This window comes from Aulostomus chinensis, chromosome 19 (assembly GCF_037954235.1).
Source record: "Aulostomus chinensis isolate RoL2024-O1b breed Wild chromosome 19, RoL_Achi_v1.0, whole genome shotgun sequence".
NCBI classification, from domain to species: domain Eukaryota; kingdom Metazoa; phylum Chordata; class Actinopteri; order Syngnathiformes; family Aulostomidae; genus Aulostomus; species Aulostomus chinensis.
In genome coordinates, this window is record NC_141338.1 from 5,110,346 (window position 1) to 5,132,503 (window position 22,158).

At 40.7% G+C, this 22,158-nt stretch overlaps 1 protein-coding gene across 2 annotated transcripts in view; it reads right to left on the reverse strand.

Moving 5' to 3' along the window:
- Nucleotides 1–442: 442 nt before the first annotated feature.
- fibcd1b (fibrinogen C domain containing 1b) overlaps nucleotides 443–22,158 on the reverse strand; it is a 128,057-nt gene continuing 106,341 nt past the window's right edge. For both annotated transcript variants that reach the window (XM_086187198.1, XM_086187197.1), the window contains 2 exons: nucleotides 7,337–7,516; nucleotides 443–3,784 (listed from right to left, as the gene is read on the reverse strand). In XM_086187198.1, coding sequence (XP_086043324.1) covers nucleotides 3,519–3,784; nucleotides 7,337–7,516 — 446 coding nt within the window. In that variant the 3' untranslated portion in view covers nucleotides 443–3,518. The remainder of the gene's footprint in view (nucleotides 3,785–7,336; nucleotides 7,517–22,158) is intronic.

Here is a 22,158-nt window from a genome sequence, read left to right on the forward strand (position 1 = left end):
TTGTCTTCTTTTTTTCTGTCCTGTGCTTGTTAATCCAGAAACATCTTGATTTAAGTTAAAAGAAACAAACTATATCCCTTTCAGTCAGGTGCTCCTTTGCAGTGGCGCATATGGATGTTTTCTTGGCAGTTTTGTTGTTAGCCACCTGTCACCATTAGCTTCAAGCTAAACCATATGTGTCTGGATCGTTCTGCACTCTGAAGTGAAGTGCCGGAGGGAAACCTGTCTAGACACCGATTTGTGAGTAACGTGAGAGGTAAAATATTCTTTTGGGTGAGGTGTTGCTTATCGTCACAGTTTTCACACTCTGCTCCTTGTTGTATTGTCAGTTGTATTTTGGGTTTAAGTAGTAAAAAGCCTGATTAAATTGCCATTTTCACTTTCTTCCAAATGCATGGATGCACTGACAGAGAGAAAAAGCACACATAAAGGCAGTCCCCATTTAGAAAATGTGAATGTTTATTAAATGCTGACAAGAACATTAAAACACAGTATCAAGATTCAGCAAAAACAATCTGTAGTACTTCACCAAAAACAAAAGAAAAAGGAAACAAATGTCTGCGCTGGGAGGACCGAGGGCGAAGGACAGGAGAGCGGGGGGGGGGGGGGGGGGTTCTGGAGCATAGGCAGAAAGCAGAGCAATAAAGAGGCAGAGAATTTGGAGCTGAAGAAATAGGAAGGGTCAGAGAATTTAGACGCTATGGAGAGAGGTTGGTAGCTGAGGCTAAGGCAATTAAGGAGGTACACAGTAAGAAAGATAGAAGCTTTGGGGAGCTGGGGAATTGACCAGGAGGTTGCTGATGCACTGTAATGAGTGGTGTAACTGGGAATGATTAGAACCTCTGATTTCTGTCTTTTATCATCTCTTCTGTTGTGAGTTGGCAAGCAGCAGTAGAGCGAGTGAGTCTAAAGGCTTTCACTCAACCAAAGCACAGAAAGAGCAAATCATAGTTGGCTTTACATTTATAGAACAAGGGGCAACATAGCATTAACACATACAGTGATCACAATGTTGTGTTGAGGTGAGTAAAGATTTTGGGAGCAGGGTTTTAGGGTGCAAGCGCAGTTCAACACAGTACCAGAAGGTGATGTCCACTCTAATGGGTTCACGATCACAATAAGTAAAAGTTCTTTATAATTATGTTAATCTTTCTGTTATCAACACAAATAGCAGGGGAGGCAAGTTGTACATAAGCATTACGTTACTTCAAAATTCCACAGAGAGACGCACCGAGCCTCCTGTTCTCTTCTCTTTCTCATGCACATGGGGATGTACAAACCAGAGCATGTGCATATATGTGTACACACAGAGACACTGTAGACACACACATGTGCATACGCACACCCTCCATCTAGCACAAAAACATAAACACATATTTGCATACATTCCAACACGCAGTCCGATTCCTTTGTCTTCACAACTTTGTACAATTCATTTTAAATTTGCTGTATCTTCAATCTTTGTGCCATAGTAACACCAGCAGGTAATTGTAATATGTGTCTGTGCTTTGATGTTGAAGAGAGGTGGCACCAAGGTACGACAACGAGCTGCAGGAACCCCGCAACCAGACAACCTCCCAAGTACTGATGAGGACAGTACAAATCACAGCAGATCCAGAGGTATTCAGTGCATCTTTGCCCGGTGCTACACGTCAACGCACTGTTAGCCGGGGCGACATCCTTCAGTGCACATTCAAAACTGTCTCCTGCACCAGGGATTTCCAAATCCAGGAGAGATCACATATGTCCAACCAGGCAGCTTCAGTGCCCGCAGTTTCAAAACCTCTCATATTGTGCCTCTGTAACATGATTTATTTTTGTGCTCCGAATTAGCATGATTGTGTGCTTGAGAGATAATCGCATTCCTCCTCTTCGTTGACCTTCAGAGCAGAGATGGGCACTGTTGTTCAGGTAGAGGGAGAGAGAATGTTCAACAAATACTTCACTTCTTTGTGTTTTTGTCCATGTGCTTTGACTTCTGTGTTTAGCATAGTAAGAAAACAGCTTTACATGCTCTAAAAGTCATACACACTGTACAATAAAATCTACAGGTATTTTTAAAGCTTTTAGTACATCCAAAGAAACATGATGAAACTGAAAAAAACTTGATTCACTGACAGAAATAAAAGACTGAATTGCACAATGTTCCACCTTTGTGTTTTTTTCTCCATAGCTTTGTTTTTCTGTCAATATATATATATATAGACTTTTTTTTGCTTTTGGCATTTTTTTTTCTTTTCCGTAACACATTGCAGAATTTCTACTCAGAAGACAGTTTTTGAGAGAAACTTTCTTGTTTGCATGACAAGAGAAACTGTGTCACACATACAAACGCACATAAATCCCATATTAAATCACCTGGAAAGGAAAAACAAACGGAGGAAACACCGGTAGGAGGGTTGTAGGTGAAAGATCAACGAGGTAATTATGACACAGTCTTTGAATCCCACAAGGCTCCTTCAAACCTTCCAAGAACATGTACATACATTACAGGGTTTGTAATTGTATATTAAACTACAAGAAGTGAAGATACGCCAGCCATGCATCATGTTTAGTCTGTCTGCAAAACATTGTAGTGATCTAGACACTCGAATGAACTCAAGACAGAAAACTGATAGAGTTAAGGAGATCTGTTTGTCCGTCTTTCTTCATGTAGAAGACACACACACATATGCACATACACACAAAGTGCCATACACACACACACACACACACATATGCACATACACACAAAGTGCTGGGTTACCATCTGTGAGTGCTGCATCAGTTGGCGAGTACTCAGCTGGCAGGCAGATCAGACAAAGTGGCCAATATGCTCCCTAATGGCCCAAGTCAGATGAATGAGATTCTCCGTTGTCTCTTTCTTTTCTCATTTCTTTTTCCTCCTTTTTCGAATTTCCTCTTCTTCACTTCCACTATGAACCTTTGATTGTCCCCCTTTCCTTCAACTAATTTAACTTATGTCAAATTGTATCCTTTGTCCAGCAGACGCCCCGAGTACGACCCTGCTGGGTCTCAGTCAGAGGATATGACAGTGTTCCTCAACGCTCTCACTGGTGAAACTTCCTTTCCAAAGAGGGAAAAAGGAGTATTTATATCTCCTCGTTATATTTCGTGGAGGACTTCAAATTAACCATTCACTGTACAGCAATGGGTGGTGATGAGACTGAAGTGCCAAGTCAGCACAGGTCACTTGTCAGGAGGATTCTGGTGAGGACTGTTTGGCCACTGTGCCTGGCTGGGTAAAGCTAGTGCAGTGGGCTGTGGGTGCAGGGTTCTGGTATGCTGCTTTTGTGACTGGAATCATCAAAAATAAGAGCGTCACTGTATTTCATCAAGAAGAGGATAAAGGGGGAAAGAGCAGGGCAGTCAGCTGAGAGATGGAGGAAAAGGAGTAAAAGGGAGAAAAACATCAGGAGGCAAACAAAAAGCTAATGAATAAACAATATCAAGACAAGTTTGTCAAGCTGTCAGATATTTGTAACGGTCCAAACATTTTCTTCTTTTCCTTGTCTTTCTCATTTGTTCTCGGAATCGCGGGTAGGCCGTATTTTCATCTCGGAGAATTTAAGGGAGTACTGCCAGCCAGTCCACGAGGACCACTCGATGCCATCAGCATAGGAGGTGTGCTGACCGCGCAGGTACTGGCCATTAAGGTTGGACGTGTGGCAGTTGCGGTACCACCAGGCACCGTGGTAGAAGGAAGCGCAGTTGTTCTCCGAGTGGTCGTTATCTCTGTCTTTGGTTGTGAACTTCATCCCGTTGTGCTTGAGCAGAGAGTCCCCTAGGGTGGAACAAGATAGAACAACATCAGAAATTGTTGGGGTTTTTTTTACCTTCACAGATGGTGCTAGTACCACCAGAGGCTAGGCTAGCAAAGTTAGCATTAATGCTAGCTCTGTCAGACATCATTCTGGAAACCAAGGACCAGATGGTTTCAACAATTAGGATTTTGTTGTGTTGTGTTGCAATCACCAATAATTTCAAGCATGCTTGAAACACGTATCCCTGTTTGGGCAAGTCAGGTAGAATATAAGGTGCTAACTGGCCTTTTCTTTTCCCTCCCAGGAGGAAATGGTCATAGGCCTAGTGGGTGTGCATTCTAGGAAGACTGGGATGTGGCCCTACTCTGGCTCCGACCCGTTTCACTTAACACGCCTGAAGGCACCAGGTACGAGCCAGTCAGAGGAAAATTAGGCGCACACCCTTTCAGCGTGCAGAGGGGAAAAGATGAAACACTGGCTTATTTTAGATGGAGGATCTCAACAGGATACTACATACTTTGGTGTACAACATGTAATTGTGCATGATTTGGGAATCATGTTTTAAAGCAGTATTTCTCGCGTCTCTGTCTATCACCATCATAATCTTGCATCTCCTACCAGAAATCACTAATTAGAAATGTCCACATGATTAAATTCAAAATGACGTGACCTTTCAATTAAGTATGTCTTTAAACACGGGGAGATTAAAGAATAACAAATAGGCCCATCCCCAGTCCTCCTGTATCGCTCTCATTATCTAAAGGAGGAGGTCTGATGGCTTTGTAGCAGGGTTTTGTTATGACCTTTTTATCTTGCTCTAACACCCTCACTGATTTTTCCGGGATGTCTTTCAGGCAATGGAGAAAGGCGAGGAAAGACATACTAATCGATTTAATCTGATGCGTTGGTTTCATTCCTGCTTATCGTATCAGTGTCATTTTGTAGAAGCATTCCTCTTATTTTCTATTGAAAGTGTAGAGAATTGTCAGGAGCATCCTGAACTGCAGTCCTTAACCATCAACTCTGAGATCTACAACATCATCATATACATTTTCCATCATGGGAGACATGATGTAATGTTTATTACTGACATTAGTTGGTTAGCAGGGGAAGTTATGATTCACATTTTTCTTGGACAGCAAACCAAATAGTCTTTGCTGCACGTCTGCGGTAATTTAGAATGTAAAAAGTAAAAACTCCAGAGCTAATTTATCAAGCAAAAATCATTGATTTCAGCTCCGTCAAATCTGATCATCCAACAGAAACACGAATTTTAGCTGATGCATTGTTCATAACTATGTAATAACTGCCAATTTAGTTACTCACTAAGCATTTACATTCGGAGGTAGGCGAACACTGTTCAAATCTGAAGTCCAATGTGTTCCACCTCCAGAGCACTGAGCATACATACTGCCACCTGCTGGTACGCAGACAAATTCTCTCACACAGGTCTGTTTGCAAGTTCCCGTCACAGGCTGAAGTCTGGGCCGTGTGTTATTGCAACTAAGTGCAACGATTTCAAGTAACATGAACCGACAAAACAAAACATTTATGAATACGAGATTTTGGACGTCATTTTTCGGAGGGTCAAACTCAACAGACCAGGAGGCAAGAAAGCGCATATCCACTACCATTACTGATAAACTGAGTCGTGGTTAGAAATGCAGCTGAACCTCTTAAAAATCTGTTTAGCTCAGTGTGTGGAGGCATCATTGACTTCTTTATACCAGCAAACTCATCCTGGTCTGTTTCTGGATTCATACAGCAGATCAAATGTGGGTGTAATTTGTACTGGAAGTGTTTTTGGAACAATTAATGTAAAAGATGGGAAACAGAACAAATATCACCAAATTATCAAATTCACATTAAAATCAGTAAATTAGACTGAGGTCACGTTATATCAGCAACGAGCATTTACCCAAATTTAACTGTGACTGTGCGTGATAGCCGCGCAAGTGGAGGTTGTTGCTGCACCGCGACGGTGAATAGTGGCTGATCTCACTGAGACTGTGAGTGAGAGATGAAATGGGGAAAGTCACTGCAGCGCTGAGTGTGTGGTGGCAGTTTCATAGAGGTCGCTCTCTAATTTCCCAATAATTCTAAAGTTTTAGCGTAAGAAACATGTGTCACCTTATTTGTGCTCTCAGGTTCTCGCAAATTACTTACAGGTTGAGTCACAACTTAAATATATGCTCCTGAATATAATGGCCATTTCATGTGATGAGGAAAAACACAACAAAAAAAATCTGTGGTTGTGATTTGGTGCAAGTTTCCTTTGTATGCTTCCACTCTTGCGCAGCATCAGTGAGGATTGTTGCATTCAGTGAAGTTTTCAGCAAAAAGCACATAATGTTCAATTGACTCGCCGTACCTCCCCCTGACTCTGTCCTTTCTTTCTGGTGCTGGCTTCACACTGTGACCAGAAGTAGAGAGAAGGATAACGCTGAGAGTCGAATGAAAGACCACTCACCACTCCATCAGGTGATGGCTAATAGCTCATGAGAGCATCAAACAGCCCTTAATTGCTCAGGATGTGGCCACCCAGCTCCTTACTCTTAACCTGTCCTGCACTGCTCTCCATTTGGCATTACCATGGTAACCAGGCAGTGGGAAAATATTTGGCCAGGCATGTCTGATATCCATAGTGTGTGATTAGGGATGGGTGGATGGGGGCACAACTCAGTGGTTTCCACCAAGGGATGATGTCCAGAGGATGAAGTAGGAAAAGCACACAAGCAAAACAAAATAAGCAGAGGAACTTAAAGGCTCATTTGCAAGGCACTGGATGTCACCTTGGTGGATGGGGGCCGGCAGCTTCCTCTGATGCCTATTAACATCCAGCTGCTCCCAGCCCAAATCAGCACCTGTCACCTGATTGGAAAGCTGCCACCATAGCGCAAAGAACTACAACTAATAATGACAGTCGCACTGCCTAGAAGGAAGCAGACGTGAGAACATTAGCATCCCAACAGAGTTTGAGTCCCCTTAATTCGACTGAAATATCTAACAGGCAGATCAGTTCAAGGTCAGGCCATGCTGTGGACAGGCCAGGAGCATTACAAGACATTTTAGCAAAGCTCATAAAAAAGCATTTTTCTGGTTTCCTTTAAAAAAAATAAAATAAACCATACAACTCCCCTGCCTCTATCATTTGCCTTTTCCTCTCTGCTCCTCTAACGTCTCCTTTAATGCCCCCTTCATTTCTTCATCCTAGTTTCTTCCACCCCTACCCTCCTTTTTCCCTTTCGCTGCTCCATCTCTCATATACGCCCCAATTTTCTCTCAGAGCAGCACTCCCCAAAGGTTCTTTAAATTGCTTCTTCATTTCAACGGCAGGTTTTTGTTTATGCTGCAGGTCAAGCAATGCAATTAATTGCCAGTAATTTAATCAAGGTGACAGGTATCTGAGACACAGGCACTAGCATTTTGCTCTGCATGTGTTATTGTATTCATGGTTCCTGGTGTTTTGCTTATCAGCTGGAGAAAGAAAGAAGGGTGGAAAAACAAAAACAAAACAACAACAAAAAAAACCCATGCTAAGCATCATCTACTCAATCCCTGAGTATCCATACCTGCATTGCCAGAGTAGTCCCCCACAGTCAGAGGATATCCATCATCATCAGGGTCCACTGAGAAGAGACCCACTCCAAAGGTACCATACTGGGCATATGCGGTGCTATTCTCAAAGTCTTCCAAGTCGATGCGTAGCTCATAGTTACCCTGGATGGACAGGGCATGGATCTGCTTCAGACCTGCAGGGAAAGAGACACACACTTTCATACACCATCCATTACAAAGCATGAGAGTTGTTCTGAGTAAACGATGCAACGACTGTTATTCCTGCACCGATACCACTTTCACCTCTCAAACATTTACTGGAAGTAAGATGTAACGCAGTTTGGGTCTTACAGTCCACAGCTGCATATGAGGGGTTTCCACAAGACAAGAGCTGGAAGCTCATGTCATTGTGAACATATATTTGGTCCAGGCTGATTTGAAGCTGATGCAAATGATGCAGGAGTATGAAAGATATATGAACATTAACACGAACCCGTTTTTTTATTATCCATTCTGTTTTTTCGTTCGCTGTCTCCAATCTTTGTTTCATTCTTTTTACTTTGAGAATCCATCACGGTACCTCACTTTGTCATGTAACGCATCCTCTTTGTGATATCACCGAGCAGAGAATTAAAAAAAGGATCTTAAAATATCTATGATAGGTTAGCATCATCTGACATCATCAACCACAACAAGGAAAGGTTTACATATTTATACATCTCAAAGTCACTAGCATCGGTGACACCCTGTTAGTCAAAATTCGCATGATGCAGTTTCCCCATTTCCACATTAACAATGTGTTTCTAGTTGGAGTCACTTCTTAAAATTCCCTCTGAAGATCATCTCATAACTGAGAAACACTGGCAGGTCATATCCACCTGTCTCCACTAGTTCACATTCGAGAATGCCATCTCTTCATTCAACACCCTCAGCCGATTTTTTAATTGTTGCTTAATCCTTTCGAGAGGCAGAAAGTGCCAGAAGGAGAAAAGCTTTCCATCCTCTCTTCCTTGCCGCCTCCTGCTCCTTGTTTTCACCCTGCTGTGTTGGAGTGATAGCACATTCCAGGGTGAATTTATCTCTCCTGGGTTGATCAAAGCTGTAGAGGAATAGTGTGTCAAGTCGGAGAGGGGAAGGAGGAACTCAACCTGGGTCGCCTGAACACAGCATTCAAGGCAGGAAGACAAACAGAAGTCAACTCAGCCTCAAGACTCTTAAAAAGAAACGGTTACAACTGGTGTTTATTTGGGAGAAGAGAACAAAATATATGTTGTGATAGTGCACTGATGGAGACGCTTCAAAGGCTTGGAATGAGGGTTGGATTTAGAACATGCGTAGAGGAGGCTGTAGGCTGCAAATGCTGCTTTATTTGTTTTACTGTCTTCTCCTGTAATCTGACAGATTCAGCATGAAAGCAGCTGCGCACGGCAGGAAGGACGAGGTTTTTATGAGGCTGAACACTGTCATTTTACCTCCTGCAGCAATCATCACCTTCAGAAATGAAGCTCCTTCTTCCTCTTTAAAGCTTACAAACCTCACACCGACTTCGCCTAATTTGAATTCCGTCGCTGTCGAGAATTGTACTCTGAGAGCGCCTCGTCTGAAGTAGAGGGCTAATTTGATGACAAACACAACTGAAAGAACCCATTATTATTCAGAGACAGAAGCTCACAGTCTGGGCTCAGGCACTTAGTTTGGATTTAATCTAGCCCAATGGGAGGTTGAACCCCTTCTTTTTATTTTCACAGCGGATCAGAAAATCGGAGGTGGAAAGTCAGTCATTAATACATTCACATGCAGGTATTGTCATGCATGTCGCTCTCTACTTGATTCATACGTAAGAACAGAAATACTCGAGGATATACGACCAGACATGCAGAAACGTCTCATTCGCATGACCGTTTTTTTGTGTCATAGCCCTTGGAGAAGAAGTATCAATCGACACCTCAGCGATAAGAACCCTGGAGTGATTTGACAAACTTCAAAAGAAAGACTTAGCATGTTTTCTCTTTTAAAAAAAAAAGCAACACAATTCTATTTAAAGGCTCAGCAGCTTCCAACTGTATTTACATAACTTTAATTCAGTCTCTAATTAAAGCCCCAGAGAACCTCAGCTAGACTTTAATTCAGAATAATTAAAGATGAAGACAAGTGAACTAAAAACAGAGACATCTCTGGTTAAAATCTAAATGCTCAGGTGTAACTCCCTGTTAATTAAATGCTATTGTTATTTGATTTAAAATGGGTTCTGATACAAGAGAGGATTTTGAGGTGTTTTGCTGCAGTATTAACATACTGATTGCTCCACTGGGGAGAGATGCCGCTCTCTTCGCAGTAATTTGCTCTTTAAGGGAGCCAAAACAGAAGAAAAAAAAAAATCTGTCCTCTTGTGCACTTCAGACGGGCAATAAGGATTTACGAAGCCCTTTATTCGGATCAGTTTGGAATCTTACTGCTGCTTGCTTACGAGCACTGTCCACCTTCTTTTAAAGTCTGCAGCAGTTACTATTTATGCAACACTTTAATTACAAAGTCTGAATTTCTGAAGAGAACACTAAAACTATTTGACCTGAAAGTGTTGAAAAAAAATAAAAGAGCAGTGTGGAAAGGGGCCTAAACTAGACTGAAAACAACCGTGCAATAAAACAGAAAGCGAGGGCCTGTGTTGGTGGAGGCATGCTGCTTAAAGCACCAGCGAGATGATGAAATGGAACCCAGAAAATCCATTTTTGAGGAACAGACTGACAGACCCGCAGACACTGCCAACCCTAAAACCACCAGCAACACTAGGAAAGCTATAAATGGCCATGCAACAAATATTTGTTTCAAGCAGCCACTAGAGCCCAAGTCTATTTGTACATTCCCAATACACACTGTTTTGCTCATTAAAAAAGAAAACTGTTCACCTTAACAGATTTATATTGTGATTTGTTAAGTGAAGAGAAAATGAAAGCAAATACATTCTTGAAAAAAAACTGTTAGAAAGTGTGATTTATTCACATTTTATCAAGTTCTCGGGATAATTATAGTATATTAACACAAAACCGACACCTTTTTGTCACGCATGAACACAGAATCAAGCAAATCAGCTGAAATGGGCGAAGGAGCCAGTGTCCCTAAAGATTAAGTTCTCCGTTTGGCAACCGGAAAACAAAACAGGACTCTCAAAGACTGTACAGTCCGTTTCCACTGAATTGTGCTTAATATCCCTGGACAACATTCAAGAGCATTTTACACTTAAACTGAACTTCCGTTTACACACATTCCACATTTCCAAAGCATGCAACTTGTCACACAGTCGCACACTGGTTTAGCATCACAATTTCTATGCACAATAAAAGGATGTATGTAAAAAAACAAACTAAGTCCATTTATCCACTCACGTGTATTTTTGCAGATGTTGGGATCTTGAGGGGTATTGTGGTTAAAATGATACTTGTATTTGGAGACAATTTAATTCTCAAAAACTGAAACACAAGCAGCAAACCTGCAGCAGGAGTACTACTTGATTTCGGTAACTGAAGAAAATGCTATTCCCCCCCCCCCCTTGACTTATAATTTCCATGATGATACAGCAGCTGGGTTTCCATTCATACTGAATACCAAAAAATCTGCACATCGTATGCAGATGAAAGCCATGCAGTTTCTCTCCTTCTACCGATAAATCTCTGTATGACACAAGTTAGAGAGACACATGCAGAATTACTCACTATCATCTTTAAAGAAGATAAATAATACGTAGAAAATCAGCTTCTGATTTGAAACAATCGATGAGTTTGCAGAGTCTCATTTAGAGTGCACCCTGATTAAACAAGCACATCGATGGGACAAAAATCTTTAAGCATTCTTTGTCACTAAATCATCCACGTTGTTACGGTCTCCATTACAACGTCTGCTCACCGCGCAGCAGTGCGCCTAAATCAAGAACCCTCCATGGTGTTAAAAATAGGACACTTGCTGAAAGCTAAACATTATCTTCATCATGTCCACCATTATAAATGATGGCAGTTCAGAAGGCAAAAAACCCACAAAGCACGTCCTCGCTGCTACCCGTGAAAAACAGGCTGATATTAAATTTAGAATGCACCGATACACCTGGGAGCAAACTATTGTTCCTCTTTGGTTATACATCTATGAAAAATGATATATATCTGCAATTACCTCATTAAACTGGGTCATGGTAATCCATAACTCATTTTCACAGCACAGAGGTTTATAGGAAATGGGACTAATTTAGCTTTTTTAGAATATGAAAACAGTAATTTGTCATTTTTATCTGTTGAGAGGGTAATGGTGTGGTCTCCGGAAATAAAAGCAAACAAAAGGTGGAGCTTTACCTGACATTACTACAAGCATTTACTGCTCCTTAGATTTGATTTTTACAACTAACGAGACTGACATGAATGACTCGATTAAATATGTAGAAGACTTATGTGAGAAGTCTCAGTGATGCTGCTGGAAGGGGGAAAAATATTAATGATTTATTTGCTTTTATTTGAAAAGTATGTATTGGTGATGTACTGGAGGCTTTTAGGGGACAGGTTGCAGTCCTGTGCTCACAGTTGCAACGGAGCGCTGCACTACAGGGCTTGAAGGAAAAGAAAAAAAAAAAAAAAGCGATCTCTAAACCCAACAGAGAAATGATTACACTTTTCTCTGTCGCTTGTGACATTTTTTGGAGTTAATTATTCATCATGCTTTTCTCCCTCTGTTGCTGGGGGGCAGCTCCCGAGACTGTTTCGGCTGAAAAAGAGAAAAGAAGCAGCACTCTTCCATTTTCCTCTTCCACACCCCTTCTCACCATAACTCAACCCCTCCTTCATTTTGTCTTTGGTCCCCCCCCCCCTCCTTTCCTCTTGCTTAATCTTCCTGTCAAGCTGTTTTACTCCACAGAGAGATTGTGTGCGGGGAGGAGTTAGAAGGCGATGGACTATTTCCACAGCCACAAGGACGGTTCCTGTGCCCTTTGCCATTGGGGCAGAGGAGTTGAAGAGGTCTGTGAACATGCTGAGACGCTCGCTGTCAGGGAATAGAAAAGGATTGCTATCGTCGGCTCTCCCATTGACATCAAAAGATAGCAGTGCAGGGAGAAAAACAGAGACAGGTGTGTGCTGAACTCTGGCTTGCTGTTCCCCCAGAGCCAACTGTGACATTTGGTGGGACAAAACACAAAAGAATTTTAAGATTAACTGTCACTCGTCTGACACATCTGTGCCTGTTTTCAAGTTTCCTCTTGCAAATTCCAATTCAAGACATTCACTACGCCTTTGAAAAGAGGAAGATTTCATTTTTTTTAACCCTGCCAATGGACTTTTATTTGTCGTGTTTGACTACAAGGGGGATACGCATATTTTACAGTTTCCTAATCACATTTTCCTGAAACTCCGAAAGAAGTTCTCAGTATACCACCCATGAAAAGTACAACATGACGCTTAAACACATCATCGTACTCTCATGAAACAGTTGTATGATACTGGAAGAAGAATTATTCCGGGCTACTATCAAAATCTGTTGAATCCAGCAGACCTTGGCTTGGAACAAAACATCATCGTGCAGCTGGAGATGCTACATTAGCTGACTGGCGTAACAGAACCACGTCAGACCGCACAGGGTCAGCATGGAGAACGAGCAGCTGGAGGAGGTAGCTGTGTGGCGGACAAACGTACTCAGCATCGCAGCGGGAACATGACGGAAACGGACCCTGGAGAATCCTTGGGTAGGTGAACAATCGGGTTTAGGCAAGAAAGACCTAAACAACTACAAATGTCTCCAACATCTCAATCCAGGTTCAGACTACATATGAATACCAAGAACCGCCTGACCACATGCAGCAAGAGACAAAGCAGCTCAGTCTCTACAATGTCAACAAATGGAGAACTCCCTCTGATCATGGTCTAAACTCTCATACTCAAAATTCATTTAGTATTTGTATATGCATCAAAATTGGACAGATTGTGAGTTGCTGTTGATGAAAGAGATTTCCCGGGTACAAAAAATAAGAAACATTCATTGCAACCACTGAAGTTGACTTGTTATGGGGCTGATGACTGCGCACCTTCCACCTCCGCCCTGATACAAGATGCAACACTATACCTGCCTCAGCCATGTCTCACTATACATGGTCTGTGATAGCGGCCTAGATCTGATTTGAAATCCTCACGCTTCCTTTCTTCTGCCTCTTTCCTCATCTCCCCACCTGACCTGTCAGAAAGCAGCTGCCTCGCAAGGTAACTCTCCCTCCCGTAAAACCACCACAAAAGACCTCGCATGGCCCCGATTCACACCTGCTTCTTGCTCCATTTCCGGGAGCATTCAGCATTTATATTAGCTAGTGAGTATTAGCTGTGGGATATAATTGACAGCATGATTCTGTTCTTTATTTTGTGAAAGATGTCCCCTCCAATCACTTGTTTTGTAAAAAACACTGTTCATTTACAGATAATAGCACCTTTGCATGAAGCAAACACTTGAAAGCGTCAATGCAAGCATACATACTGAGAAAAAAAACTGCTTTGACTGGCACAACACACTTAAATGGGAATTGCACACACACACACACACACACACAGACAAATGTGTTTAGTGTTTTGCATTTTTTTGTGGGAAAAGTAGTATAATGGTCAATTGCCTTTGTGGTTTGGAGGCGGTGTTTAGAGAATGAGGTTAGAGTGTAAGGAAATCAATCTCAGTGCTCCATTATTTGGAGGAATAAAAGCTCTCAGTCCACCTCAGGAACATGAGCAACATGAATAGCTCAGTGTTTCAATTCGTACCCACTAAATGTTCAGCTGAATTTCTGATGTCAGCAATTTTGTTCAGATGTCTTCAGGCTCTCACACAAGTTGATTCCTCTGTGTTTGTGCTTTTTTTTTTTTTTTTTTTTTTTTTTCCTTTCTCAAAACGGAGGCAAAGACAGCGTCTGAAAATACCAAGGAGATGCCCGGCGCCTGGTAGGTTCAGCACATGCCTCTTGTTTCCTCCTCTTTGTTCACGCAGCCTTCGTCTACAACACCCTAACCTGTTCGAGGTCACAGGGGTGGAGCCTATCCTAATGCTGGTAGGCACCCAATATACATGCTTTTGGTCTGTGGGAGGAAGCTGGTACGGCGGCGGTTAGAGGTGGCGCTGTCCACCACATTACTCCTCTCTACATCATGACCAGTACATGTGTCAGCCCAAGGGATGGCACAGATGTGTGCTGTAAAAAAAACAAAAACAACACAAACACAACCAAAAAAAACTTCTACCTGACTGACAATTTTCAATAGGCGGAAGAGTCCCGAGGAGCTGCGGGGCTGTGAGCTCGTTCATCCTGGCTTACAATTCAAAAGATTATACAGTAGAAGCTGGAACACGTACGATGAGTTTACTTTTTTACTTTTGTTTTTGTTTGAAACTAAATGAAACACTGGCTGTTAAGACAACTGACACTTTCCTGATTCCTGCTCGCTCGTTGAGGAACCAAGAGAGTGTGGGAGCCATATTATTTGTTAGCTTGGTTGCACTCCTGCACGTACCAGTACTCTGAGTTTCACTCTGAACTGCATAAGAGTGGGATTCTGTGATATTCAAGAGCATTTCAAGAGAAAGAGCATAGTTTTCTTTAGGTGAGTGAACATTATTTGCTCTGCAGCAAACACACTGTGCTGTTCCCCAGGCTGAGTCTAACTTGGGAATAATTATAATGGGAATGTTTGTTCACTTTGCCCACAGCACCCTCATTACATCTCCCAGGAGCCACTTGCTTCATCTTTGAAGATACATAATTTTTGCAATATATTATTAATACATATTGTAAAAGCACACCAAGCTGCATATTTCAGACGTCCAATTTTCTCAAATTAAATCCAGCTGCTTTGTGTTAGAGTTGTTTCATATATGGATGTAGTTCAGTAACTGGAGGTGTTAATGTGCACCTAGAAGCTGATGAATGGCATGTAAATCAAAGTGTGGAAGAGGGATTGTTTGAATAATGTGGAATGCTCACTCTCCATCCCACCGGACCGCCATAATTTTAACACTCCAATCATGTGAGTAGAATGACATATCTAAATCAATCTCCAAGCCTGGGCTTCTGCTCATTATTATTTCATGGTGAGGTCATATTAAAGTGAACAGTGTCACATCACACAGACAGGCAGCAATTGAAGGCAAAGCTGTTTTTGTGGTAGAAAAGTAAAGCTATTAAATGGAAGTGACAGATATCCACAGAGATGAAGTTATTATTAAATCAACGTTAATACACCACGCTGCTTTACCGAACCCATATTGTGAAAAATGGGCTTTGGTTGACTGTTCAGAATAAAAGTTGTGGAAAGATAAAGACACTTAAAATTCTTCCAGCGCCTGAACAAAAAATGAACGTAGATCCGGTAAGTGTCCACTTTGGGCTTTGAGTAGTTGTGATTTTTTGCAATTTTATTCAGGTTTTTGATTTTTTTTTTAATGGATTAAACAATTCACTAAGGAAATAATTAATCAAAAAATGAAAATGATAGATAATTGTTGCAGCTCAAGCTGGGACAGGCAGAGGCCCTCCGAATAGAACAACACTATTCAGCTTTTCAGAAGTATTGAACAGACAAACAGTCCAGATCTCACTGGAAATGTTGAAATATGGGAAATTTAAATTACATATACCCATACATACATACATACATATAAACACACACACACACACATATATATACATATATATACATATATACATACATATATGTATATATACATACATATATACATACATATATGTATATATATACATACACATATGTATATATATACATACACATATATATATATATATACATACACATATATATACATACATATATATACACACATACATATACACATACATATATATACATACATACATATACACATACATATATACATACATACATATACACATACATATATATACTCATACATATATATACACATACATATATATATACATATACATATATATACACATACATATATATATACACATACATATATATACACATATATCTATACACATATATATATACACATACATATATATACACATACATATATATATACACACATATATATATATACATATACACATACATATATATATATACACACATATATATATACATATACACATACATATATACATACATATATACATATACACACATATACATATATACACACATATACATGTGTGTAAAACTAAATGTTAGTACTGAATAACAGGATTGAATACATAAATATCCTCTACTTCCTCTCCGCCATCTTTTTTAAAGTTCTCATCTTAAACACTGTTGCTGGTCACCGCGGACTTCGATCCCTTAGATTAACCATCAGTTACTTTGTGGGTGGGTACTGGAAAAAAGCTGTTGTTGTACTCCTAATTTAGGCTCTTTACATGTGGTAATGATTTTCTATTATCTTTACTAATGCATTCATGGTGAAACTGTGATGAGACTCTCGTGACTACACAGTCTCTACTCATTTAAAGTTCAACTCTGCTCGACTTTCTCCTGTTGGCAAGTTGCTGAAATCTCGACGCCAGCTGTCTCTGCCTCACCACGTCTCCCAACACTCATTTGAAATGAATGAGCGCTGGTCGCTTTGTCTCTTGTCGACGCCGCCAGTGCGAGCTCAGTGAAATACAGGAGGAGGAAACAAGTCCGCTCGTGTTGCTTAGAATGTAGCTTGTACCATTTAGTCCATGTTTGTATGACTGAGCTGTTGCTGGTGGCTTTAATTTGGTGCTTCTTCCATGCATCTCTGTCGAGACTCATCGACGCTCTTTGCATTTTTCAAAACACGATAATTATTAATCAGAAGGTCTATTATTTTAATAGATGGGGACAGGCAGGGGTTGGTATAATGCAATGCTAATTGGCGGGCCACAATGATGCATAGCAGCGAAGAGATGTGATTAAAACTAATTTCATGCACTTTCACGAAGCAGAGCCAGAGAAATCAAGAATCCATCACAACACATTAGTAATATTTTAATATACATAGAGATCTCTATATTTTAACCAAAAATGTAATAATTATTTCACTTCATCACGGCTCTCGCTCTATAGTTCCCTCTCATCTTTTCAGTGTATCAGCGTATGCACGTGCAATCACCTCATGTATTGAGGTTCTATTATGATATGTTATGCATAAAACATTGCCTTTGCTCTAAGAATAATTCATGCAGACATAATTTAGCACAGAGAAGGAAGTCCAAATGTCTGCTCTGACTATGACGGTGATTACTGATGGTAATATTATTGCATATTCAGTTTGTGTTGATAAATGTTTGGGTAGAAAGAGTAAAACATGAGTTGAATGGCATGAACGAACAATATCATGGATTAAAAAAAAAAAAAGATCGATTGGAACTTCCCATTTTCTCCACATTTTTCAGTTATTTCTCACTATAAATGATCGTCCTCAGAGTGGTTTAGAAAAGAGAGCCTTGCAATTGTGTTGTCGGGGACTCTCTTGAAATGTTTTAACTTTGATTTCTGTGAGCAATTTGGATGTGGAACTCATTTTTTTTAATGTTTTGTGAGTATTTGAATGGCAGTATGTGTTTTTTAGGATGTTATTGTCCAGTTGCTGGTCAAAAGCAGCAATTTACACAAATACAAATTCACAAAACTGTCACTAAAGACCTGTCTACAGCCTAGCCAGCAAGCTTGTTTATCCAACTCTAACCCCATTCATTTGTTACTAATAACAGGGGCAAGTAAGACTCGAGTGAAACGGCGAATCTTAATCTCTGAAGTCACCCAAATGTTGGCTGAGAATGTCGGCATTAGATTTCAGGTTTGCTTTCAACACCACGCCTTTGTGAAACTAAATGCTTCCAAATGCCATCCACCAGGCAACATAAAGGAGGGGATTTTGCTCAAGTGGCAGGATTAGAGTCATAAAATCATGAGAGAGAAGAATGAGCGCCAACAACCCATCACATCTGATATCGTCAGAGTTTAACCTTCGGGGTGGAAAAGACTGAGCCAAGTTTGGTGAAGGGAGATAGAGATAGGGAGATGGGAGGAGCGGGGGGAGAAAAAGAGAGAGGCAGCTTGCTGTGAGAGTTGGCAAGCCTGTCAGGCTGTAATTCAGGGAGAGAGCCACATTAATATTTAGAGGAGCTCTCAGGTAAAACAAAATGTGGTGAAGAGCCCCAGCTTGATGGAAACAACTGGCAACAGATAGGGCATAAAGCTCCTCACAAACACAACGGTTCAAGCAGTAGCAAGAGGCTACATAATGAGCTAATCCTAGTACTCCAGTACATTTGTCAAGATATCAATTTAACACTTAATAGCACATATAAAGTAAGACAAGTCCAGAGCCACAAAGGTTTTCCCATTAAATTTTAAAGTGGACCTGACCTGAGCATGTGCGATTTAGAGCTTGTGGTATTTTGGAGCATCCTGCAGTCCTCAGTTTAAATGAAATGTTAAATAAATGCAGAATAATATACGAAATTATAGACAGACTAATGGTTGCGTTGCCTGACGGACAGCCCCTGCCTTTTTTTCTGTAAGTCCGCATTTTCATTACAATTGTCTTTGAACTGCATGCGCTGGAAGTATGCGTGTGTGTTACAGTATGTGGAACGGCAACACATATTTATCAAGCTAGCTTGGACTGTACGTATTTGTGTTGCTTGTCGGCTGCCAAATGAAGTTCCTAAAGAACAATTAAGGAATTTTAAGACAATAAGACACTGCTGTTTAAACTTTCTAATGACCATGGGGGTAGATTGACTTCCTCAGTGGGAAGTAACTTATAGTTATTAAGGAAGTGAAACTCAGCCACCACTGCTGTGCCGCAGATAACAAGGGAAAGATAAACCGAACAAAAAAAACAAAAAAAATGGCTAGCTGGCAAGCAGGTAAAGAAAAAAAAAAAAAAGAGAACTAAGTGACCAGACAGCACATGGAAATGAGGACAGAGGTCATTTGAGGAGTAAATTGTCTGGGAGCAACAAGAACTGGGACAAAGGTGTTTTCTGGCAAAGAGACAATGAGTCAGTGCAGAGCGGTGGCTTCCAAGCTTTATATAACCTTCCCACACCTGGACCTGATCTGGGAATCCGGCTGATGCACCTGCCTCTCCTCAGGGGTCATCACCTCACAGAGTGACAGCTGCCCCTCACAATTAACTTGAGTAAGGTCATAAAGAAATAAGGGCAGTGGATTACTCTGATCTCAATTGCGTTATTGACCTGTGTCGGGGACATGTAAACACCTTAATCACACTGTGAAGTCCTACTGGATATTTTGCAGCAATTGCAACACGTACAAGAGTTCAATCTAATACTGCACCTCAAGCTTCCAGTGAGTTGTGCAAACTTGGCCCGAAACATAGCACTTTTGCATTATCAACAAGAAAATGCTTAAAATATCCCACGGTAGCAGTGTGACAGACACAGTTTCAGGTTAAAGAGGGAAAAACCAAAATAGAGCATGGAGGCATAATGTGGCAATTTGTCCTCAGTCCTTAGTTAGACTATGTATCAATATGAAATGAATTTAAACATCGAAATCAAAACATTCTTTATTATAAGGTCTTTAGCGTGATTGCTGCTGTCCATGTTAACATAGTTAATGTGATTTTAAGTGTTAAAATGTTGCATCTGTATGGTTTAAATAAGAGCACTGATAAATAATAATTGCTTCAGAAGCAGGAACATAAATAGAATTACGTAAGGAGAATGATTAGCTATTGCAGTTTAAAAAGTCATCTCCATACATTCATACTGGATGGAAAATATGAACATTAACTGTGTTTAACCATCTTTAACAGCCTGGGCCACTGAGGACTTAAACAGAGGTGTTGCCTCATTTGCAGTTGCAGACTTCTGAAACGCTTCTGAAATCTCGCTAATAAGCTATTCCCACAACAGTGGGGGAGACATGATGAAGCATCAAGTTGATATTATGATGTTAAGTGTTTATCTGGAGCTTATAAATTAGATTTCCATGGACTCCCGACTGAAACATTACAGCTACAAAAAAAGGTATGAGAAAGAGCTAAATCCCAGTGGCGCGGAGATGCTCAGGTGAGACGAACGGACATTTTCTTTTAAAGTAACAAACCAATGTTAGTTCATGTCTTAGTTGATCCATGATTCCTTAAACGGAGTATGTTCCCAAACAGATCGAAGGGAAGTAAAATCTGGTCAACTGGACGTAAGTTTATCTTGAAGACGTTTCACCTCTCATCCGAGAGGCTTCTTCAGTTCTAGCGAAGAGTGTGGAAACTCCAGACAACACAATTTAAAAAAAGGTTCGGAGCCATCAGGACAGATTTGAGTTTTAGTTGTGGACACTGAGATTTGGACTCTTAAACTCTCTTGTATTATGCTGGACTCTAGTTTTGATCTTGGCCTTGTTCCTTGATTTTTTTTTGTCACGTAGACTATATGTGGTTTGCAATCAGACCTTTTTTTCAGTTCCTGTTCTGTTTTGAAATTCACTCCCTCTTGTGTCTAGTTTACTGTACTTCCTGTGTTTTTCTTTCCCCCTCCTTTTTTGTATGTACATCTGTTGCTTGTTCTTTGCTTTTCTGTTTCAGTCATTGTCGGCTTGTTCTGTTTCGTTAACCTGTTTTTTTCTTTGTGCCTGCCTACCCAGATGTTAGCTTGTAGAAGTTTCATCTCAGCTTATTTTGATTATTAAAAAAGTCTTAGCAATTCACACCGTCTGGCTTTTTCATCTGCATTTGAGTCCTGCCCCCTCAAAAGCCTTGACCCCATGCATATTTGATGCATGACTGATTCTGATACACTCAAATACAAAAATTATATTGACATTGACATTGAGCAGCAAAATTGCAGGATATGAATTAAAAAGCACTTCAAAAATCACATTAGGATCCATATGACGATTATGAACCTCAACAGGAATAGAAGGGATTGTGAATCCAGCTGGATCCACACTGTATTAGATGGACATATTAACATGCAGAACTAGGACTTGCTGCAGTGGAGCAAGAAATAATCCAGACAGCACTGAATACAAGATACCATGAACATAGAGGACACTTCTGAACCTATACATTAAATTTCCCAGTTGGGTTAAGCCCATTTTCTCCCCAAAATGAAACAATTTAAGAGTAGCATGCAGCAGACACAACTAAGCTCAGAGAATGTATAGGATTGGCAGATGAGACAGCGAAGTGGGAAAACTGGGAGGAGACTCCACATAGACCAAGGCTTGATGAGCATGAACGCTGAAATGTCATGAGGACTTTGATAACAGGCACGAGGAATGACACCATTAAAGCTTGTTAAGGGCAGTGCAATGGGTTTTCTAAGCCCCTTTCAAAATTGCAGGGGTCAATGTAATGAGATGCCCGGGGGGGGGGGGGGGGGGGAGAGAGAGAGAGAGAGAGAGAGAGAGAGAGAGAGAGAGAGAGAGAGAGAGAGAGAATCCACTAGGACCCCAAATCTTTAGACCCTCCAGTGATGTTTGCTTGTTATGAGGTTGCTAAAAGTTCAGCAATAATTAAGCGTCACATTTTATGTGAATGTTTTTTAAGACATCCTCCTTCACATAGTCACAGAAAATATTTCTGCACTAAATTTCCTAGAAAACACAAACTGATGGAACACAATGAAGCTAAATTAGCACCAGACTGTAGTATAAAGTTATGGCTTGCATCAGTGCAGTGGGTACACAAGCCAAAAAGGATTAACATTTCCTCAAAAATGGAGGATTCAAATTAGCAAGTACATGGTTGCCAAGACTGGGCCCTAGAGATGAATTGTGCAAACACATCTATAAGAAGAGTTTCCAAATGAGGTAGTCACCCTTACAGTGTAAATGGGGTGTTA